The following is a 22,474-nucleotide window of genomic DNA, read 5'->3' as shown; positions in this document are numbered from 1 at the left end:
TGTTTTTTTTTTTATCACAGCGATCAGGTTGAACATAATTTATCCTTGTTCTTTTTGCTTTCCTGCCCTGCACCTCTATTATGTTGATATGAGTAGCCAATGCCACGAATTTCCATGGTAATCACAACCCACACAGCCCACTAAGCCCACTAATGTCCCTTGTCGATCCAAAACAAATCGGCCGCCTGGGAGTGGCCTGGTCGGCTGTTGTCCTTGCACCGGCTGCTCTGACTTCCGGGGAAGGGCTGCATGGCCTGACCTGCTGATTAATCGCCAATCCCGCTCTCCTGATTTGCCCTACAAAACCCTAACTAGATGGCCTCATACTCCAGACTTCTTCAGACTTCTGTTTCGTTTGGAATATACTAGGAAAGCCATCATGGATCTCGTCCCGCTGGTAACAGGTCAAGTCCTGCGCGCCGCATACTATACCGCCGGACTTGTTCTGGTGTCAATCGTCCTCAATGTGATCAACCAGCTCGTCTTCTACAACAGAAAAGAGCCACCTGTTGTCTTTCACTGGATTCCTTTTATTGGAAGTACAGTGGCCTATGGCATGGATCCGTACCAGTTCTTCTTCGCTTCTCGTGCCAAGGTGTGTAGATCTTGCACCTCTTGATGCTTCCGTAATGAAAGGTGACGCCTACTAATGAACGGACTTAGTACGGCGATATCTTCACTTTCATTCTGCTAGGCAAGAAGACAACCGTATATCTCGGTGTCGAGGGCAATGAGTTCATCCTCAATGGAAAGTTGAAGGATGTCAACGCCGAAGAAGTCTACGGCAAGCTTACAACGCCCGTCTTCGGATCTGATGTTGTCTACGATTGTCCTAATTCTAAACTTATGGAGCAAAAGAAGGTATATCCCCTTCTGCCACTTATTACAAATCTCATATCCAGAGCTAATCCAATCCTAAACAGTTCATCAAATACGGCTTAAGCCAAGAAGCCCTAGAATCCTATGTCCCCCTAATCGCCGACGAAACAAATGCCTACATAAAATCATCCCCCAACTTCAAAGGCCAATCCGGTACTATTGACCTCGCCGCTGCCATGGCCGAGATAACCGTCTTCACAGCAGCTCGCACCCTCCAAGGCGAAGAAGTCCGCGCCAAAATGACCTCCGAGTTCGCCGAGCTCTTCCACGACCTTGACCTCGGCTTCTCCCCGATAAACTTCATGCTCCCCTGGGCCCCTCTCCCCCACAACCGCAAGCGAGATAAAGCACACGGACGTATGCGCGAGATCTACCTCGAGATCATCCAAGCGCGACGCGAAGCCGGCGAACAAGACAACCTCACCGGCAGGGATAAAGCCAAAGGCACAGACATGATCTCGAACCTGATGCGCTGCGTGTACCGCGACGGGACACCAATCCCAGACAAGGAGATCGCTCATATGATGATCACGCTGCTGATGGCGGGCCAGCACTCCTCGTCCGCAATCAGCTGCTGGATCCTTCTGCGACTCGCCTCACAGCCCGAGATGACAGAGAAGTTGTACGCGGAACAGATCCAGAACTTGGGCGCTGATCTCCCGCCGCTGCAGTACAAGGATATGGATAAGCTTCCCCTGCACCACAACGTCATCAAAGAGACGCTGCGTATCCACTCGTCTATTCATACGCTTATGCGCAAAGTGAAGAATCCCATGCCGGTGCCTGGGACTGACTTTGTTGTTCCGCCGTCGCATGTACTGCTGTCTTCGCCTGGTGTTACGGCACGGGATGCGCGGCATTTCCGTGATCCCTTGCGGTGGAATCCGCATCGCTGGGAGACTCGGGTTGAGGTTGAGGATTCTTCGGATACCGTGGATTATGGGTATGGCGCTGTCTCTAAGGGAACGCGCAGTCCGTACTTGCCCTTCGGCGCTGGAAGACATCGTTGTATTGGTGAGAAGTTTGCGTATCTTAATTTGGAGGTTATAGTCGCCACGCTTGTGAGGGAGTTCAAGTTTTTCAATCCTGAAGGGATGGAGGGGGTGCCGGATACGGATTATTCGGTAAGTCTTTTGGTTTCTTTTGGCTTGGGTTGATGGGGACATGGGCTGACTTCTTTCTAGTCTCTCTTTTCACGTCCTATGCAGCCGGCGACTGTGCGATGGGAAGTCCGCTCGTAGGGCTTGGGAACACTATTAGTCTTAGTCTTAGTCTCGGCGAGTCAACTTTTGTTTATGAAAAATGTTTGTATCTTTAAAGAGAGGAGAGGTCATAAGTTCAGAAGTAATTTATCAATAATAGGCAGTATATCCATCTATTCCGGTCTTTTGTAAGTGACCAGTACTTCAATCGAACGCCATATTTACCCAGACAGCTTCTAAATTGATAAACAAGACCGAACATGGTGGATAGGTGAAAGGGGGGGGGGAGGGGTATGAGTAGATGGTATGAGATTTCAATGAAAGAACTAATGGTATTGTAGTTCAAAAGCAATCATATCTCGGTGGAAATTGAATGGAAGCTGAAAACGTACATGAAGAAAAGCCATTGAGAGAATGAATGCCTTCTTCTCATGTTGTTATGCGTCGTTCTTGCCCCTACCGCGTTGATTGCCGCCTCCACGGCGACCATTGGCATTCCCAGAAACATCTCCAGCACGATTTTTATTCGGTGCTCTTTGAGACTGAGCTGGGGCCTGACCACTCTGATTCGTCTTGGGGTTTGTATGCCCAGAGCCTGGAGCCGATACGCGCCTGTGATCTTGAGGAGCAGGTCCATCACCGGTGTTTTTGTTGGCTCGACGCTTACGCGGGCCACTGGCAGCGCTAGATGTCTTGCCGCCTCGTCCACCCTTTCCAGGGCGAGGTTCATTTGGCTCCGGGTCTACCAATCCTTGCACACGCTTACTTTCTTGGTCCCACCACTGCTGGAACTCCTGCTCGGCTTGGATCTCTTGCATTTTGTGCTTGGCGGTGGCTGCTTCCCGAATCGCTTCCTTTTCTGTTTGTTGCTGGAGCAAAATGGCCGACAGAGAGTACGAGCCAGAGGGTGAAGAGCGTGATCCTGTTAGGTCAGGGCGTGGGATGTGACGAATTGACTGGATGACTGGCTGTGGTGATGATGGTTGATTGTTGGGAGGTACTGTAGAAGGTCCCGATACGGAAGGTTTCGAATGAGAATAGGGCTGTGGGTTCCCTGACACACTACGGCGTTGTGTTTGCACGGGTGTAGCCACTGTCTTTGACTTTGACGGCGGCGTGCCAGCCACAGTCTGCCGCATAGTCATGGACCTTTGAGGTGATGATTTAACAGCCTGAGATGCTGGGGCGCTTTGACCTGGGAGAGGGTCGAGTTTAGGGAGCGACGCTGGAGAAGAAGCTGCTGGCTTTTGCCAGGGGTTCTGTGGTGCCTCCTTCGCCTTCTGCTGGGCAGCCAGCTGATCTTGTATCTGTTGTTGCTGAAGCTTCTTTCGCTCCTTCTGAGAGATCTTAGGCACGAAGTTACCGCTGCTTTCGCGTCGATCTGCCATGCCTAGCGTGAGATTGGATACCCGAGACTGTAATGCTTCTCCCATGATGTCTTTGATATCCTTCTTGGAACTAGAAATCATTGGCGAGGTCCATGGCGCAGAAGAGGGATTAGATGACGATGCTAGGGCTTCTTTTTGGTTTTTTGTCATCGCCCTGGACTCAGATGGGGACTGTAGTAGCGGATCTTGTGGGGAAGACATCTGATCCTTCAAGAAACCATACTCACCGAAGGACTCGGCCTCTGGGACGCTTGCCCCCAAAGCTGGGGAGTCAGGGTATGATTGATTTTCAGGTATGCCTTCTGTGAACCTGAGTTCACGCATGACACCCTTGCCTTTCGAAGCACTTGGTGATATGAGGGCCTCGTCGTCCATTTGAAACATGAGATCACCAACCGACGGTCTCGACTTCAGCATTGGGCTATTACCAACATTTGGTGACTCCCGGGATACACTGTTCTTCGCCTTGCGTGCAGACGGAGATGAGGTACCCTTCTCGTTATGCATTGACCGGGTTCGCGCATCGTCATACGGCTCGAAACGACCAAGGCGGGACTGCAAAGTCATGGCATCGATCCTTCGTTGCTTATCTGCTTCCACGGAGCTGACAAGTTCGGGGTATTTCTCGAAGACATACTCCTCAGAATTGCGCCCACGGGATATGGGCCAGCACGCCAACTGATTTTCGTGACAGATCAGATCCAACTCCCAAAGCAGAGTAGGATCCAGATCTTCGAGATATCTGTTAGCGAGCATGGCCTCGAGATTTAGACAGATATATTCCAGGGCAGCATCCTTGAACTCTGTGACACAGCAAGGGGCAATTGAATTGAGCAAATAGCACACGTTTCGCGTTGTGACGAAACGACCGAGCATCTTCTGACATACTTGAGATAGTCGGTCGATCATCAGCTCATTTGCCACGAACATGACATCCAGAAGCAAGTCAATGAAATCATCAACATCTCCAATCCGTACTTCATCAAACAGTCGGTCTTCCGTATCGGCATATAGGTAACGCAGGACGAATTCAAATGTCGAGCGATCAATGTGCTTTAGGTCGACATGCACGCTCTGGTTTGGGTCCGCCTTGCGCGAGTCTAGCCACCTTCCACCCGCATGACCATGGAAGAGTGTGTCAAAGAACGGACATCTCTGGCACACGACTTGACTGTGCACTTTGATTGTATCGCCTTTGAGCTGAAGAGTCACGTCTGCGCTGTCAAATAAGAACGAGTGATTGATGGCATGGGCCATGTCGATTTTCAGGCTCCTTTGCGGCTCGACCATTAGTCGTGCTGCCCGCTCCAGCGCTGGCAGGCCTAGTTGCATAGAAACCCGCATAACTTCAGTGCGAACCTGCCGGAAACGGGCCGAGTTTGCGGGCGAGCTCCTTGCCAGGCGCCAGACATCGAGAATACCGTCTGTGTAAAGGAAAAAGACCACGTTCATAACGGTCAAAAAATCAACACCTTGAAGGCAGATCTGCGGATGTCCGTCCTTCCCGTATTCAATACCAAAAACGTCGGGGACGGATGAATAATATGACTGGCGGAACTCGGCCAATGCCTTTCCAAGAATAGGAATGCGGCCAGCTATGAGAAATTCATGAACAGGAATACAAGAGTCGGATAGGGAGCTGGTCACCCAAACAGTCCCCTCGCTCCGTACAGAAAGAAATTGGCTTTCAATATCCGATGATGAAAGGATGGCTCTTTGGATGCTTTTTCCGGATGAAAGTACAAGAGGGATATTCTTAGCGTCATCTTCGAGGATCGAGTCCAACTCTTCCAGACCTGGGGTTGAAAACGGGGACAACGGCAACATATCATCCCAAAGGCTGCTTTGCTCGACATTAATTTGTTCCCTGGTCACTTCGCAGTCACGTTGAGCCACGGCGTAGGCCCCAAACGCATTGCTGCGCACTGCCACTGCCCGTGAGAGACCAGGTATGCGGGCAAATTTATATTCTTTCGACGCTCCCTCCTTGTTCTTTGTCCGCCGTTCTTTTCTCCACGCAGATCCAGATGTTGTACAGATGATAATCGATCCGTCTTGTCCAACATCAACATCACTCGCTGCCATGTATGATTTCTTAACGGACCATGCTTTAACAGGGGCGGCTAATGAATTTCGAATCTTTGCAGGATTGGTTGTGGACGTTAAAGCCGAAGAGTTATCGGACTGGTTGGCTTGAACAGTGAATACATCACCAGAGCTGGATAATGCACATATGGTGTTGCCTCCACACACAATCTTGACAACACGGTTTGCAGTCTTGTCGTATCTGGTTGCCATGAAGCTATCCCTGATAAATCTGGAGCTCACTTCTAGTGGGAATGAAAGCTTTGAATAGCCATATGATGAGAAAACCCAAACTTCGTGGTTCTGCAGAAGCACAGACGTAGCACGGTCAATGGCGGACACCATCTTGATTGGACAACTGAAAAGAGATGCTCCAACGCGCCGTGGTGTCGTTTGTATCTCAAGCGAACGCGCATCGGAATCGACCAAGCCAAGTTGACCTTCGTTCTTGCCAAACGTATAGAGACCAGAGGTACTGAAGACCACCGAGTGAATAGATGACGCTGCTGCACCTATGATCGTCTCTTTCTTGAACGGATTGAAAATCTGGCGAGGAGTCGTCTGGATGGGAATGTCGTTTTTGTTGCTAGTCCTAGGAAGGCCATAGCCAAGTTGTCCGAACTTGTTGCTTCCCCAGCTGAAGATCTCACCCTGCTCGGTGATTGCCAGGCTATGGTCTTGACCCAGAGCAGCCGATAAGACTTTCTTCCCCTCTAGTCCACCTGTCTCAATACAAGCAAAGGTGAAACGCGTCGACTCATCTCCCGTTCCTAGGCGCCCTCCAGGACCGAATCCACACATGAACAGATTAGCCTCGGGGTCATCTGTGATTATGGCAGTATGCAGTTTGGACATAATAATGTCTTGGAACTTCATTGGCTTGTTTGTGATCAAAGTGGGCAGCTCGGTCGTTTTGGTCTTAGGCACGGTATCTTCGAGCCCTAGGTGTTCCAATTTCTCGTGATATTCACGATAAAATCGATGCAAAAGATGCTCAGGGCGCTTCAATGAGATGCGCTCAGGAAATTGTCTGTCATCCTGATCCCCTAAACCAAGGTTCAGGTTTTTGTTGCTTCCTAATGTGAAGACTTCATCGGCGGCAAGATCCACGGCCCCTTTCAGGACACTCCTAAGAGTGTATGCCCCATCTTCCCCATCATCTCCGAAGTTCGACGCAGCATTGGAAGCAACATCGCTGCCGAGGGCATCATCATCATTATATGAACTTGGCCAGTTTTCAGAGATATGCTTAATGTCGCGGGCTCTAATAGTCGCCCCGAAGACATCAAAAGGACTGCAACCCTCACGATCCTTGATCTTGATAAGGCCACCACTTGGATGGCTCGTATTTCCACCTTTGCTGAAATCTGTCATGTCCTGCAGATCGCGCGCCATGAGCGCCAGAGCAATTGTGGCGTTCCCGGCATAAAGAGCCCGATGCAGAGCCGTCCACCCACTCTCCCAGTCCTGCGCATATATATCGATAAACGGAACTTCTAACAAAGCACGTGCAAATTTGGACGCGGTAGGTCTCGAGGACGAAGCGACATGGTGCAGCAGTGTACGGCCGTAATGATCACGGGCGTTAACATCGGCACGCGACAAAGTCGCGCTCCCACGCGGTAAGGCCGCCCGGTCAGGCACAAAGGCCCCAGGGGATGATGCGATATTCTTTTTATTTCTCGGTATATTTGGAGACGAAGCAATCATGGACCCAGGGCTTCCAGCTTTCGATGACAGGTTTGTCGCAGCTCTGGAGGTCCCTCCTGAGCCTCCGGCAGCTCGCGGGCCCGCGAACGTCGCGTTCGCCAGAGACCGCTGGAACCGCTCGACATCATCTTGAATGAAACACTCCCAAAGCTTATTACTCATGTGCCCGGAGTGGTCGACGCGCCGAATCTCTTATCAGGCCCAAGCTGAGCGTCGCCGTCACCACAGTGGGGTGGACCGCGACGGGGGAGCTAGGTGATAAGAGAACTCTGGTTCAAGGGGAAGGGTAGGAATTGCCGACGCTATGGGTATAGGTCGACGCGATCGTGGTGTCACAATTTTTGATCGTGGATTTGACGCGAAATGGATTGTGGGCTCGGGGTTTGCGCGTGTGGCGAACGGGCTTATTTGCGGGCAACTCGAAAGTTTTGAGGAAGAGGAACGACCTTGGGAGGGATGCTCGACGGAGTTGGAAGATCTGCAATGTCTCGAGATGTCTAGATGGTTGGAAGAAGCAAGATGTCTTGAGTCGCACTTAGCAGAAATCCAGCCGGTTTGCCCTCCATGTCATCCGTGGATCGTGGAGCACTGCGCAGTGGACGATAATGACCTCCGGGCCCAAACCCCACAAATACAGTAAGTAGTAGTACATCTATATCGAGGGTTCGGACTTCCCAAACTGCTCTGAATATGTAGTTAAACATGTCTTTTAAATGAGTAACATAGATCTAAAAGCTTATAGACTCAACAACTTGCCTTGTAAGCCATTATCGGCTTCCAAAGCACTCCGTAGAATGTAAAGAACATAGCCAATAAGCTATATACTACGAGAATCCGTATTATATTCCCAGTGGACGTTATCACCGTCTCTTTCCAACCTCTGGCCAATAACGACGCGCACGTCCCTCCATGCCCCCGGACGAGAGGCGAGGATCATCCAGGGCAGAGCCCGTGGGGAACTGATAGGATGATGTTGTATGTATGACATTTCATTTCATTTCGGATTTCTCATCTAGAATGGCCTGACATGCAGATCAGATCTCTCATCTAGAATGGCCTGACATGCAGATCAGATCTACATCATAATCTTTCGACCAATTTCCAAGTCCGGAATCCCCGTCTTCAGCTGTGCACGTCGCCGGCTCAGCGCCGCATTCTCCCCCGCAATCTCCGTCAACTGATCCTCCGTCGGGTTCGCAACAGACTGAGGCGAGAAAAGTCCAAGCGGCTTGCGTGGTCGGGTGAACAGAAAGTAGCCGGTGGCTTTGAGTGCAGATGTTGTCGACAAACCGCTTAGATGCAACATCGTAGTAGGCAGCCAAGATGTCATGAATGTAACGAACAGTGCTCTCGGTGTTGCTCATTGGAGCTTTTGCCTCGTCGTCGGTAGGCTCATACTTCTCCCGGTGGCTGGTGGAAAGATGTCAGTGTATCTCGTAAGTCGATTAGGTTAGTCAGACACACCTTCTCTTTTGAGTTTCCTCAAGGCTCTCATAAAATCCGTCATTCAATGTCGTTATGTTCATGCGCTCGACATCAAGAACCAGCTTGGCCTGCTCCATTGCTTCTCTGTATCGCTTCGACAGCTCATCAGCGAGAACACTCACCAGTTTGTCGCAAATTTGCTCATCCGGGCAGGTGACTCCAAGGACTTTGAGAATAAAGGCATGCATGATTTCGATCACATCCCTAACATACCCGAGCGCGAGGTCGGCCCGTTTCCCAGATTGCCGGTTCATGATGGTGCACAATAAAGAGGGCGGAAATGTCCCCACTTCGAATCCGCGAGAAGTACAATACTGGTCCTCGATCCATGCAAGAATGCTGTCGGTTGTGGGCTTTTCCACAATCTCTTGCTCGTGAAGAATGCCATCAATAGCGCCACTGTTGTCCAACACACCCATGTGCTTGCGAACAGTGATTTCGCCACCATCTTCCTCATCCTCCTCATCTTGGATATCGGAAATCTCACTGACGAACTGGTATTCAAGCCCATATTCTTCCATTTCGGACTTCAAACCTTCCATGCGGTTTCTGACTATTGTTGTCAGTCGGGTATCCTTCTCTTTGTCGAACAATTCATGTGTGCCGTATGAAGTTGTCATGGCCTGCGAAACAATATCTTGAAATCGAGCTATGAAATCGAGCAGGAAGCTTCTCTGCTACTCCGGGGTACTTCGCTCATTTCCAAAAGCAGACAAATCATGCCTCATGGCCTTCGGCTTTCGACCAACATCGGTACGCATCTGCATATCAAGTCAGCCAAATCTACAAACAAAACGCCAGACGGTGTGGCATACCTTAGGAAACTCTCGACGAATTTGAGTCGTTTGCACCTCTTGCAGGCGAATCTTGAGGGCATGAATTCCAACTTTGTCCTTCGGAAGGTTGCTCCATGGGTGATTCTCCCGAAAGAACCGGGCCTCGACCAAGTCTCGGTCAGAACTCTGATCAAGTAGCTGTTGCTGGGCGGCATTGCGCACAACAATCCAGCCAAGCGGTAAGGAATGAGATTTGCCCTCAACCAAGTCGATGACCTTGTTTTCAGCCCCCTTGTCTACCAAATCGGGTTTAGTCAACACTCCCAGGGTGCGAATTTCCTCGGGATCGCACTCCTGCGCCATCTCGAGGATCTCGTGTGGCTATGTCCACATTTGCGGGAACGAGGTTTGCGCATGTAGCCCAGGACCATCTTCTTCACCATCTCCATATCCAGCTTGGTAGTGAGACCAGATGCAGTGTTCTTGAAAATACCTGGGACATCAATGATACTCAAATTATCTTCTTCGGGTCCACAGATCTCCAACCGGAAGACATCTTGAGTGAAGGTGGGCTTGAAAGGGTCGGTTTCCGAGCCCGATAAACCCATGGTCTGGTGAATCTATAGTAATAACTAGTCATTACAAGGGCTTCAGTTATGATTTGCTCAAGCAGCGAAACTTACCTCTTCCATGGTTTCAGCGAAAGATTGGGGTCGAGTGATTCCATATTGGCTCCTTGCCATGCTGCCAAGCGAGAAGCGTGCTCTGGGTCTGTGTCGGGTGCTGGAACGATAGAGGCAGTGACAGTCCTCTTTTTGTCCGCTTTGATCCGTCGGAAGATGATGTGAGTAGCAAACTGAGTGCAAAGTCCACTATCCCTGGGGAACGGCAACTTGGTAAGCCCCTTAAGAACGGAGCTTTTTCCACTGGATTGGTCTCCCGCAACAACAAGCTGGGGCAAGTTGACGTATTCACCAAGGTTGTAGGCTAGGAGCCGGTCAATCTTGTCCAGCAGAACTGGGTCACCGAGCCCTTGGCCAGGCAACTTTGGAGTAGACATAACGGCCACGGTGGTAGGGGATGAAAATGTGTGACGTTAGAAGGTTGGATTTATATCATCTTCTGAATGAATAAAAGGAGAGAAATGGTGAGTGAGAATGGGAAATAGATGGGGGGAAGGAGAAAATATCCATTCCTGTATATCTTTCAACTTGGACTAGGTTTCCAGAACTTTCCGATGATCTATGATAGCAATCATATCCTCTTCATCTACCCAGTTTCAATGGAGTCGCATTCTTTGAGTCTTTATTAGCACCCAATTGAGAATCACCTCTTAGCAAACTGATAGATTCAAAGAATTATCATTATACATACTTCCTGTGCTCTTTCTAACATATAGCATTATGTTTGTTTTAGAAGTCACTCCCCAAACATTTTTTCACTGACCCCCGTACGCAGTATTACGGCGTTCGATGGTCAAACCCCGGCGGTGTCCGGTTGGATTGGAACTCGAAGCCAACAAGTTGAGTTGTTCGTCAAGTTGGACAGCTCCGGGTTTTGACCATCGAACGCATTCGTTCGCATAAGGAAATTGCTTCCGAACGTAGTCCTGAAGGTCCGCCCATGCCGCTTGCTCTTTGCGCCGTTAATCGTCGCGTACACCGTACCAACAGGCCGCCCTTCTTCCTTGCTGAAACGGCTAGTAAAAGCCGACAGATCGGGGCCGTACCACTCTAGGCATTTGTTCAACTGGCGGCTGACAACAAAGGATCTATCATGGACCCCAAGATTCCGGAATCCGTACTTTCCACTTCCTTCCATTCACATGAGCGGTTCTTTGCTCATAACGTCAAAGAAGATCTCTGAAACCGAACGCCCCTTCACAGGGGGGTCGTAAATACCGCCGCCATCAACAAACGGTCTTGTTGCGTTGCATGGCGCAATATCGCGCCGCATTCCATTACGGAAAGCAAAGACAAGAAGCAGAACACCTTCGGCATAATTTATCGTCATGTGTAGAGACAACTCCTTGATAGTAACGGTGTCGAATGACGATCAATCATGCCGAAGGTGCTCGGGAGTACAGCGTACTTATCCGCTGACGACGGACCTTGGACATAGATCGTTCAGTGATCGAGAATATTGACCTTCGGTATCTGGTAGGACCGATCAAACTGCGCGGGTATCAACTGCACAGGTACACTCCGTGGGGGGCCACGCTTCGCCTTTTTAACAGCGCGTTGCACTTTAGCCTCGATATACTTGTCGAGAGAACCTCGGGTATACTTCGAAGAAGTACGACCGCCGCGACGGCGGCGGTATTAGCTCTTAGCCTTACCGGCCCAGGATTTCTTACCAGTTTTGAAAGCCATTTTTGTTATTTAGAAAGTTTAACAGATTTAGAATGAAAAGGGACTACCGTGCCATACTATATCATATATAATATAACATTGGCGGAATGCCAAGAATTCCCCTATCGGATCATTTTCTCAGAGTTCCAGTCTTTAGTTACTTAGAATATCCTTTCTTAGATACAGTTACAACTTGACCGTCTATATACTATAGGCAATACTATCATATTACCCGAGACTAACCCCTTCTGACTGGTTAGCTTACACTTATCTGACTAATAGTTAGTATCTCCTTCTACCGACTGGTAACTAGGTCCCTCCTATTCCTAAATTTTACCTAATCGGGGAAATACGTTGAGACTCAGACTCAAGTTTTTAGGGCAAAGTAATAGTAGAAGTGGGTCCACTTCATTGAAAAAAGTCTGTCCAATTAGATTCAACTTGATAAACAACTCCACTTGGTTGCTGCGAGTTCCAATCCTACCGGACACCGCCGGGTTTTGACCATCATACGTACAGTACATGGGTATCAGATATAATAAGGTTTGCGGGCCGAACCCATGTTCTCCGTACCCGAGCTCCTCTGCCAAAATTATTGTTTAGGTTAACTATTTCAGTGCACATACTAAATTATTTGCATATAACAATACAATGGGGCAGACTATCTGTGTGATACTAGGACATTCAGGCCCGAAGGATCTTCCCTGTCGTTCAGTCACCTATATCACCGGGAAATCCATTAGATAGTCCTTGATAACAAAATATTGGGAGCGATCATCTAGCTATCCAACTATCCATTTAGTAGTTTAAAGAACTAATTTTTGTTCTTTTCGTACTTGGATTAATTTCAACCCTTTTGAATATTAAGTATACTGAAATGAAAATGTGGCATAATCACAGGTGAGAATAAATTTTTGTTCGACTTCTCCGATCTAGCCCGAGGGCTCGGAATGGAGCGGCGGTCGCCCCAGCAGGTTGGAGTAATCTCTTGTTAGAGACTTGGATGGTAAAAAGATATATTAAAAAGCAAAGTCGGACACAGCTGGATCGCAAAGTCAAAGTAAGCAGAATCCGCACAGGTTATTCACATCTTTTTCGTCACTCCCAGAGCCCTCCAATGCCCTATCAAACCCCCAGTGCAATGGATGCCGCGAAGAAGAGCACCAAGCTCGCTTGCTATCCCAACTGTTTGCACAATTTCTGCAGCCACCCTCGATGCTTCAATCTAACTACTTGTCTCACTTACACAGACTGTCATGTATGCGGTTCGAGAAAGTATTTTATTGAGGTTTGGAGGCTTTAGGAAGTTGGAGCCGGGGATTCAGCAGCCTCTTCCTGGGCATATTTGGCTTCGGCGCTAGCAAAGGCAGCGTCCAGCTCCGTGCAAGGCTCATAGCTGGCGATACCAACAACTCCGTCATCCTTGTCCTTCAGGTAGTACCCTCCATTTTCGGGGAATAGAGAGCCGTAAGGTTGATCTTTGGCCATGTCGTGGAGGGCCTGTCTATCGATGAGGATAATAGAGTCACTTGGAGGCGTGGCCTCGTCGCGGGTGAGGGCTTCAACCATGGCGGTAAAAAGGCAGAGGAAGGGCACGATGGAGATGAAAGTGAATTTCATATCGAATGAGGGGCACATAAGGATCCCTGTAACGAGTATGTGTCTTAGTCATCTCTTTTTATGGTCCACAGGTGTATCGTGAAATCTTGAGGCATAGGTTGCCCTTGAACATACCTTATGATTGATTGAAAGGAAGTATGAGACTATGATAGCGATGGAAACATGATGTCTTCTTTATAGCACTTGGATGTGACTAGGTCAGTCAACTGTCCTCCCTGCAGACAACTATATAGTCAATGATAAGTAATCATATCACGTTGAATGCTCTTTGCAAGTGTGCCCATTTTTCAGTTATTTCAAGGATTCATGCAGCCACCGCCCCAGGACGGAGGGGTGACATGCATTCATGAGAGGTTTCGCCCGGTATTACGAGGCTAGAGGGTTGGAATGATCTAAGACATACCAGGGTCTTTCGAGGATAGGGTGTTCAATGGATTGTTGCTGTCTTTGTGGCTTTTGTGGTGGAACTGTGAGAATGTCCGAGATAGGCATACAATACATGTATATCCCCTAGTCAAACATCCCAATATAAACAAGCCCTGACCGGCGGGAGATGCCGCCGTTCCGGATGTATACGACTACAGGAAGGACATATTCAAGTCGTCTGAAATAGTTGATTTGAGGATTGCTAGAGTTGCTTTGGGAAACATAATACTATGACATCAATACCCTTCAATATATATGTTACCGCTTGGACGCCGAAAACATACCAACTATGCCCAGCTTGAACACACCCATGGACCTATATAGACAGATGACCTCTTGGAAATGCCTGCTAGTAAAATAAATTGTTTATAATTTTGTAGTACGAAACCAGATATATTTAGTGAGTGAGGCTAACCAAAAAAAGAAAAAAAAAAGACAATGAGGCTGACCCGATTTGAACGGATAACCTTGCGAACTGGAGTCGCACGCGCTACCGTTGCGCCACAGCCCCTTGTTCGTGATATTTAACATAATGATTAGTATGTTAAAGGAAAAATTGTTATCCAACCCTTCACTAGCCTCATGCTACGTAGACATATACTCTGACTGAACGAATAATTTCGAAATAGGTATAGAAGCAGTCAGCCCTTGAGAGCAATGGACTTAGTAATTATGATAGCTTGGATCACTGTTAGCATTTGTTATCTCATGGGTAGCAAGTGGCTGCGCTAATTTATAGATTGACCTCTTTGTTAGACCAATTACAGGACTACGAGGCATCCATTTGAGGATGCTATAACAGCTTCCTATGGCTTGGTTCCGTTGTTCCGTTTATCTTGGGCTGATTTTTATCTGTCTAGTCTACTCCACATGAGCTTCTTTGAATTTCATACGGAAATGCCTTATTGTAGGGCCCCAATAGTACATAACCCGAAAGATTTCCGGCTTGATGGGTGAATTTGAGGGATTTGGGCGATATTTTCAAAAATGGTGAATATGCCTTCTTTTTTCCTCCTCCTGTTGTTTTCCTTCTGGAATTGTATATGTGGCGCCCCTGAAGAGAGTTTCTTCAACAATATGTGATCCACTACTACTCCGTATGCGAAAAATTCAGCTCCGGGCCCTCCGATGTACGGAGTACGGGTGGGTCTTCACTCTAAAACTAAGAGGCAAAATTAGTCAAAGTCCTGAATCCCGGCGAGATTATAAGAGTAAACCCACAAGAGCTTAGTTAGACAGCGCGTAAGCCTAAGGTCTGCAGCAGTTTAGAAGAGCTGCTCGGGATGATCAATTGTGGGGCTAAACTAGCGCATCCCACAGCTCATCCATTATTCTGGGATTTGGTGAAGAAATAAAGCTGGAAAATGTTGACCGAAGGCTGAAATCATAACAAAGAATAGAAGCTATACCGAACCAAAGACCATATGCCTTTAAAACATAAAAAAAAGTTGAGGATGTCCATCGCTATTGACCATGGACTCGATCTCACCCGGGTATAACCATAGGATGTTGTATGTCCACGTGCATATCATAAACTAGATCCCTATATCACTTACAACATATGCTCCCCTCTATCCTCTCATTTCTGCTTCTACCAATCGGTCTTGTATCCTATTCCAAACCTCACTTCTGATTAAGCTCCACACTTACCAAAAGGGGAAGTGTCATCTGCCTCCCAACATCTCTGGAATTTTGTCTCGACAGAATGAAGCTGAAAAGTGCAACCCAAGTCCTTTCATGTGAAGCGCCAATACAAAGTTAGCGTCAGCATCTTATGCAAGAGCCTGCTTTTTGCAAGATATCCTCCGCATCTTGAGGGGTAACGCTAAGACAATGCCGGGGTAGAGCCCTCATGCGCAACTAATTGGGTATATACGGATGTAGGATATGGAGCTAAACGTGCTTACTCTGGCTCGAGTCGTATTCACTACGTATCTGTCGCAGAAGAGGTTTCTCCGATACAAATGTCTCAATAATCAGCCTCGGATATTGGATATCATGCCCCCCAGACGGGAACAAAAAGAAACTTTGTGCGGGGTTTTGGCGCCGATCTTCCACGAGTTTGAAATTTTGTTAGGCCCCAACTTCTATTTAGATGCTGAAGGAAAAGGAAGGTAAAGAGGTGAGTCTATCGATAAGTGTATTTGCATATCGACCTGCTAAATGTGTTCACGCTTCTGTAGGCAGAAGATATCAAACAAACCTCATATCAGGGAGTCTGAAAGGCATCAGACAGACCATGTATTGCTCCGAATGGTTTATGCACGGAGTATCCCCCGTTGCCATGAACAGGTGATGATCGTCGCACTGTTCACCGGCCTCGGTAATCTATATCAATCACATTCTTAGAAGTTGTTTAAGTATATAATATGAGAATCGTCCCGCTCTATCATGTAGAATAACGGCCTTGAATCCCTTATATAGAGCAGGAAAATGGCATTGTCCCTTGCGCTCATGGTGCGCCTAGCCCTGGTTGGCCTCGTGGTATTCACTTCAATTGCCTCAGCCCTGCCGGCGCCTCAAGTCCCTCGCAGCACGGTTCAGGACCCCGACACTGATCCGTTCTATCAGCCACCTGCTGGCTTCGCATCCGAGGCGCCTGGGACAATCCTGAGCCAACGCAACATCACTGCCGCGTTCTTTGGTCTCGTCCCGGTTGACGTGGAAGCCTACCAGCTGCTTTACCGCACGACTGCAATCAATGGCTCGGCTATTGCAACAGTCACCACGGTGTTTAAGCCGAAGGACGCTAAGCTTGATCGTTTCGTTTCCTTCGCCACGGCCTACGATAGCTCTGCGACGAAATGTCAGCCTAGCTACACCTACCAGCTTGGTTCGCCACAGGACAGTTTGATAGCTTCGGTCGAGCTATTGATCATTGATATCTACCTTGCTCTTGGTTACACCGTCGCTTCTCCTGACTATGAGGGACCCGAGGCTGCCTTTGGACCTGGTCGCCTCGCAGGTATGGGTGTATTGGATGGCATCCGTGCCGTGAAGAGCTTCAAGACGTTGAGTCTTACTGATGACCCCATGGTTGTCGGTATAGGCTATTCAGGTGGTGCCATTGCTACCGGATGGGCAGCCTCTCTGCAACCCCTCTACGCGTCAGAGCTGAACATCAAGGGCTGGGCGCAGGGTGGAACTCCCGCGAACGTCACTGGCACAATGTATCAGCTTGACAACACAGCCTTCAGTGGCTTACTCCCCCCAGCTATTGCTGGTCTCATAAAGCCAAGCGCCTATGGTGCTTCGCTGGGCCCTTTCATCAGCGAGATCATAACGGCTGAAGGCCAACAGATACTCGACGCCGCCGTTGCCGAATGCGCCACTGCGGATATCGCGGCGTTCTTCGAACGGTCAATCTTCGACACTAGCTTCCAAACGCTAGGCGAAAATTTTATTTTCGACCCGATCGCTCAGTCGGTACTAAAGCAGAACACCATGGCTGCCAACGAGGACGAGACCCCGACGGCGCCAACCTTTGTGTACCACGCCACAGACGACGAAGTCATTCCTTATGCCGATGCCAAGACTATGGTCAATTCCTGGTGTAACTGGAGTGCAAATGTCAAGTTTACTACTTATGCCAGCGGTGGTCATGCGACCACTGAAATCATTGCCATTCCCGATGTCATCAATTTTGTCCAGGATGCCTTTGCTGGCACGACCGCAAGTGGCTGCACCACGAATACCGAGCTTGGTAGTATTCTTAACCCACTTGCTCTTGGTGTGGATCTTGAGCCAATTCTTGTGGAGCTCATTGATGCGCTGTTCAATCTGGGCGATCAGGACTCGAAGGTCAAGAACGACCCCGTTGGAGTGCTCGGCACAAGCCTTTAAGCGAATGCTGACATCTATTATCATTGGTCCTGATGAGCGTTGAGGGTTTGAGCCGCAACTGTTTCTGATATGCACATGGTTATTCGCTCTGCCACCTTTGGTGTCTTTGTTTCCTTTGGCTAGGCTTTGGTATCCTTTGTGGGACATTATAACCTTTTCTGTCAGCACATAATGTTTCTCACCAACAATGAGAAGGCAGACTTCCGAGTCGAGCTTGTGTTGATCAATGGAATGAAGTCCACAGGATATGACGTTGGATCAGATAACGGTGTGACCTGCCAAAATATAGTATGGGGAAATCTTGGAAGATGTCAAAGTACTCAGATATAAAGGATCCATCAGCTGCCTATACCTGGCTGTCTGTAGCCTCCAAGTAGAACGTCTTGATATCACGCCTTGTAAGTCGTGATCAAGCGCTTATCGGTTCCAGGGGACCTTGCCCCGGGTACGGCGATCCTTGCGACCGTGCATGACACCCGGCTTGTCCAACAGCCTGTTTCCAGGTAAAAGGAAGTTATACAAGTGAAAGGAGAACAGGAGCCTAGTTTATCAAGAAGATAGGCAGCCAACCCCCCGTGTTTGCATCATCTGTGTGGCGTTCTAGGCTGACTAGGACACTCGAGACCTGTCGAGTCACCGGATGTGCGTCACAGACGAACTATCTTCATTATCACACCCCTTCTCTCTCTCTTTCTCCGCATCCACCTGCTTTCTCATTCTTTTCTTACGAGCTTTATCATATTTCTCTCGCTTCTCTACACCCCTCACGGTGATTTTATCCAACTGCATTTGCCCGTGCGGAGAAGCTCTAGACCTGCCCCGAAGGTCCCAGGCCGGAGTCAACCCCAGACCACATGCTAGGCGCCCATTGTCTCATTGTGAATCATTTAGCGTCTCAGATTCAGGAACATTCTTAGAAGATTATCATCACCTTCTCTGTTAGCATGGCCCTCAGTCTTGGATCCATCGCTGCCCGATTGCGTTCCTGATAACAGATTCCGGCGGTGATAACACTCATATCCAGCACTCCCCGGTAATGCCGTTCTTACCTCTTGTTCGCATGCATGTCGATGGTCGCTAACCACGGTGTCGCAACTAGAAGACCACCATGCATCAACATCCCCGATCATCGGCGGTGCCGTCTCCGCCGCCAAACCTTCCACCCAGACCGACAGCTCGGGACGTCCGCAGAGAACAGGAAACCGCCCCGAGCTCCCCAACGGTCGATATGGGGTCTAATTATGCCAGGGGGCTGGGATTAGAGCCGGGACCTCAACCGTCCGAGCAGGGGAGGAATGCGGCATTGGGCAAGGAGGCCCTGACCCGGTTAAACCAGATAATATCGGTATCGTCATTCAGATCGCCCCTCTCATGGCTTATCAGGATAGCTCATTGACGGCTAATCTCCTTTTCAACAGAACTATCACACAAAAGCCGCTTTGATTATCCTACATTCACGAGTTGCACTGCCTCCCTCCTTTAACAAGGGCTCCGATTCTCCTAGAGTCAACCGCTGGGTATGTTTCCAAGTCATGGTCGGATTCGCGATGCTTTTTGGGATATCAAGGCACATGAAAGTGGCAGGCGCTAACTCTGTTTGTTTCCCTCCAGTTCAATGTCGAGTTAGATGATACAGATGTCCTTCGGGAACCCCTGCGACCTTGGAGAACATGCGATGCAACGGACAACCGACCACCACCCCTCGTTATCGAAACGTACTTAGACACAAAGGGCCTCACAAATAATCAAAGTCTGGTGATTATTGACGAGAATGGGAAGCGTTGGGATGTGCGTGAGTCGCTTGCGGCGCTTCAGGGTGCCCGTGCAAAGCCATACCAATCGGAAAATGACGAGATTATCTTGGAGCGGTGGAAAATCGAATTGGGAGAGTGCTCCAGCAGGCCTCCGGCAGATTTGGGCTCTATCTTGCCGACTGTGTATAAGAAAAGCATTGTGCTCTTCCGTTCCTTGTTCACCTACTCCAAGTTCTTGCCTGCATGGAGATTCTCTAGACGCAACAAAAAGTTGCGACAGAGTCCGGCCCTCCAGATCAAGTATCGTGTGGTAGATGGGAGCGCTGCTCGTGATAACCTCCCACTGGATCATTTGACAGCCCCGTTGAGCGAGGGAAGCGAAAAAGTGGTGGACACATACGGCTTTGGGGTCACGGAGTCGCCCGCAGGTCCCTTCTCAGTTCAAGTCACGTATCGGACGAACTGCGATTTCCGTGTTGACGACTCAGAAGCGCTACTGAGCTCGCGGTTTATGGGTGCCGACGACGAGATCTTTCGTCCGTCGTTGCCTTCAGATGATGTCAACCGCCCAAATCCCGAAGTCGGTTCTGTGCCAGTGGAGAGAAGGGCCGTTGAGAGCCCAGATTGCACACGTGCATACGGCAGTCTCTCCACCTTTCATCAGGTTGGCCCAACAACAGGTGCAAGTCCTATATCAGCACTCCGTGCAATGAGAGATTCGGGCGCGGGATCTCCTTCACCGACAGAGTCACCTAAGAGACTCCTCCCTTCTGCCAAAGTCCTTCCTTCAGGACGTGCGGCGCAGATTGCTGGTGAAAGCGGAGGGTCAAGTTTCCCACGTCGTCCCTCTGTCTCATTCCAACCCTTCAAAGCTCCCTCTCTGTCTGCTTCCCCGGCTTTAGCAGACTCTCCCCTGGGAATGTCTCCCCGCAACACGTCACGCATCTCCACAGGTACATCTGCCGATTCCCGCGTCATGCCGCCCCTTTCTTCTGCCGCTTCAGCGCGCAGACCTATAACCATCGCATCTGAACAAGCTATATCATCCTCTAATTCCGCATCCCCCAAGCCTGCTCCGATATCCCGTTACAGCAGCTCCTTTAGCCACCGACGAGGCCGCCTTTCCGTAGGGACAAACAGACTGGAAGACGACAACTCCAGTGGCCGAGCGAGTGCGACATCATCCAATGCACAGCCCGGGTCCGGCCTACTTACGGAAGCTACGGGCACGAGTGCGGAGTCTATTCACGCAGATGACGAGAATATCTCCGACTTTTTGAAGATGCTTGATTCGAAAAAGGATCTAATGAATTCATCCACTGCATCTCTTCAACCTGGTCCTAGGCAGGCGAACCCCACCGCAGTAGCTCTTGCTCGCTTCCGCGGTATGCGAGATTCAAATGCCGCGTTGTCCGACTCAATGTCACAGTCTATGCACATGCATCGCTCTTCTCTTTCTTCGAGCAAGCAATTGTCAGGGGTCCCACCGATGGTTGCGGGCACCTCCGTCTCCACAGCTTCTTCTCCGGGCAAACCCATATCTCCCCACACTCCCCACACGCCTGCTATACGATCTCGTCTAAGCTCGAACAGCGTTGCTGATGACATTGAGACCGACCACCGTTCAAGAATCCCTCGCTCGCACCACGATCCACCACTCGAAGAACATTCCAGCGCAGAAAATACGCGAGGAGCTTCTTCTACTGCAGGGGCTATTGATATTCCAACATCGCCGCGGATTTTCGACCCTGCTTACCGCCGCTCGAGCTCCGCAGCCGTGCGCCGGCCAGTCGTTACCAGCGACGATGATGAAATATTCCCATTCGGCATGCGCAGCCTCAGTCTGGGGGCCGATGAGCCCTCTCACGCCACCCTAGCTGCCGCCCAACAGCACACCGAGTCCCTGAAGAGCCAACAATCACCGGCCGAGGGTCGAAGCGGTCCATCCCGCTCTGCAGCGGGTCCGTATCGGGACAGTGCATCCCTCCGCGGACAGATGTCTGGACCAACCAGCGCCTCAGCCTCCTCCAACCCCCATGTCTACCAGCCCCGGTTCGCCAGCTCCCGTGGCCGCGGCTACTCGGGCGGACATTCCGTCAGCTCAGCATCCAGCAGCCTCGCCCGGGGCGCCAATCCCGCGCCGCATCTGGTGGAGCGCGACCATGACCGTGATGGAAACGCCAGCGGAAGCAACAGCGGCAACTCCACGTTAGAGATCCGCCGTGGTTCCGGGCAGCGGCCGGGCGCGGTTCGGACGCTTTCCGGACAAGCGCCCGAAGACGATGAGCCGCTGCTCTTCGCGATGAGCGACTTTGGTGTCTCGCGGCGCAGCCTAGATGAAGTTCGACACGGGAACCACGGTGGGGCTGAATCGGCTGCTGGGTCCCGGCGCGGGAGTGGGAGACGGGGAGCAGGGCTCCCGGGCTTCCATGTTTGGTCTTGAAGTATGAGTATACATTGGCATTCTAATGATGCTTTATTTTGGATTTCTATTCTATCTTAACCTCCTAGGTCTCTTACTCTTCCCCACCTCCCTCTCAACATCATCTTATACAGGCGATTGGGCCTCCATTCAATTTTTGACGTTTGATTTCCTTTTAAACCATTTCCTACTTGCGCGGTTGGCTGATTTCATAGATTGAATACTCCAATCACAGATTGATTACTGCGATGTGCATAGAGATTGGGTCTCGTTATTGTTCGGTTTTGTTTCGGGCGTTTTTTTTTCTTGTTTATTTGTCGTTTTCCTTCTTCTTTCTTCTCTGACTCCTATTTTTGTTTTCACTTCACTTCGCTTCCGAAGTTCTGGGATTGCTTTGCTCATTTGACATATCCCCTCTCTACATGATTGATACGACTTGATGGTTTCTTGGGGGCCGCGTTTTCTCCTTATGACTATATGATTCTTGATCTATTTGATGATGTTGGTGGTTTTTACTTGGTAGAGTTATATTA

At 49.6% G+C, this 22,474-nt stretch overlaps 6 protein-coding genes across 6 annotated transcripts; 2 read left to right on the top strand and 4 right to left on the bottom strand.

Annotated features, from left to right (window-relative positions):
* Positions 1–379: 379 nt before the first annotated feature.
* LCP9604111_5678 (cytochrome P450) lies at positions 380–2,120 on the top strand (the record flags this gene model as incomplete). Its single annotated transcript, XM_039073514.1, has 4 exons — positions 380–595; positions 664–861; positions 924–2,003; positions 2,064–2,120. The coding sequence occupies 4 exons, from the start codon at positions 380–382 to the stop codon at positions 2,118–2,120; spliced, it is 1,551 nt and encodes a 516-aa protein (XP_038928189.1).
* A 398-nt stretch (positions 2,121–2,518) lies between these two features.
* On the bottom strand, positions 2,519–7,426 carry LCP9604111_5677 (BTB domain and ankyrin repeat protein; the record flags this gene model as incomplete). The annotated part of the gene is made up of 1 exon (XM_039073513.1): positions 2,519–7,426. The coding sequence occupies one exon, from the start codon at positions 7,424–7,426 to the stop codon at positions 2,519–2,521; it is 4,908 nt and encodes a 1,635-aa protein (XP_038928188.1).
* An 881-nt stretch (positions 7,427–8,307) lies between these two features.
* Positions 8,308–10,133, bottom strand: LCP9604111_5676 (uncharacterized protein; the record flags this gene model as incomplete). Its single annotated transcript, XM_039073512.1, has 5 exons — positions 8,308–8,674; positions 8,729–9,386; positions 9,441–9,510; positions 9,565–9,821; positions 9,878–10,133. 5 exons carry the CDS (start codon positions 10,131–10,133, stop codon positions 8,308–8,310), a joined length of 1,608 nt encoding a protein of 535 aa, XP_038928187.1.
* Positions 10,134–10,204: 71 nt separating this feature from the next.
* Positions 10,205–10,585, bottom strand: LCP9604111_5675 (uncharacterized protein; the record flags this gene model as incomplete). The annotated part of the gene is made up of 1 exon (XM_039073511.1): positions 10,205–10,585. The coding sequence occupies one exon, from the start codon at positions 10,583–10,585 to the stop codon at positions 10,205–10,207; it is 381 nt and encodes a 126-aa protein (XP_038928186.1).
* Positions 10,586–13,175: 2,590 nt separating this feature from the next.
* On the bottom strand, positions 13,176–13,445 carry LCP9604111_5674 (uncharacterized protein; the record flags this gene model as incomplete). Its single annotated transcript, XM_039073510.1, has 1 exon — positions 13,176–13,445. The coding sequence occupies one exon, from the start codon at positions 13,443–13,445 to the stop codon at positions 13,176–13,178; it is 270 nt and encodes an 89-aa protein (XP_038928185.1).
* Positions 13,446–16,355: 2,910 nt separating this feature from the next.
* On the top strand, positions 16,356–21,962 carry LCP9604111_5673 (uncharacterized protein; the record flags this gene model as incomplete). Its single annotated transcript, XM_039073509.1, has 5 exons — positions 16,356–17,744; positions 18,709–18,798; positions 18,865–19,110; positions 19,184–19,282; positions 19,377–21,962. The coding sequence occupies 5 exons, from the start codon at positions 16,356–16,358 to the stop codon at positions 21,960–21,962; spliced, it is 4,410 nt and encodes a 1,469-aa protein (XP_038928184.1).
* Positions 21,963–22,474: the final 512 nt, after the last annotated feature.

Source organism: Penicillium roqueforti (genome assembly GCF_015533775.1).
Source record: "Penicillium roqueforti strain LCP96 04111 chromosome Unknown scaffold_14, whole genome shotgun sequence".
NCBI classification, from domain to species: domain Eukaryota; kingdom Fungi; phylum Ascomycota; class Eurotiomycetes; order Eurotiales; family Aspergillaceae; genus Penicillium; species Penicillium roqueforti.
Note: the sequence above shows the minus strand (reverse complement) of the source record. Positions and strands in the feature narration are given on the sequence as shown.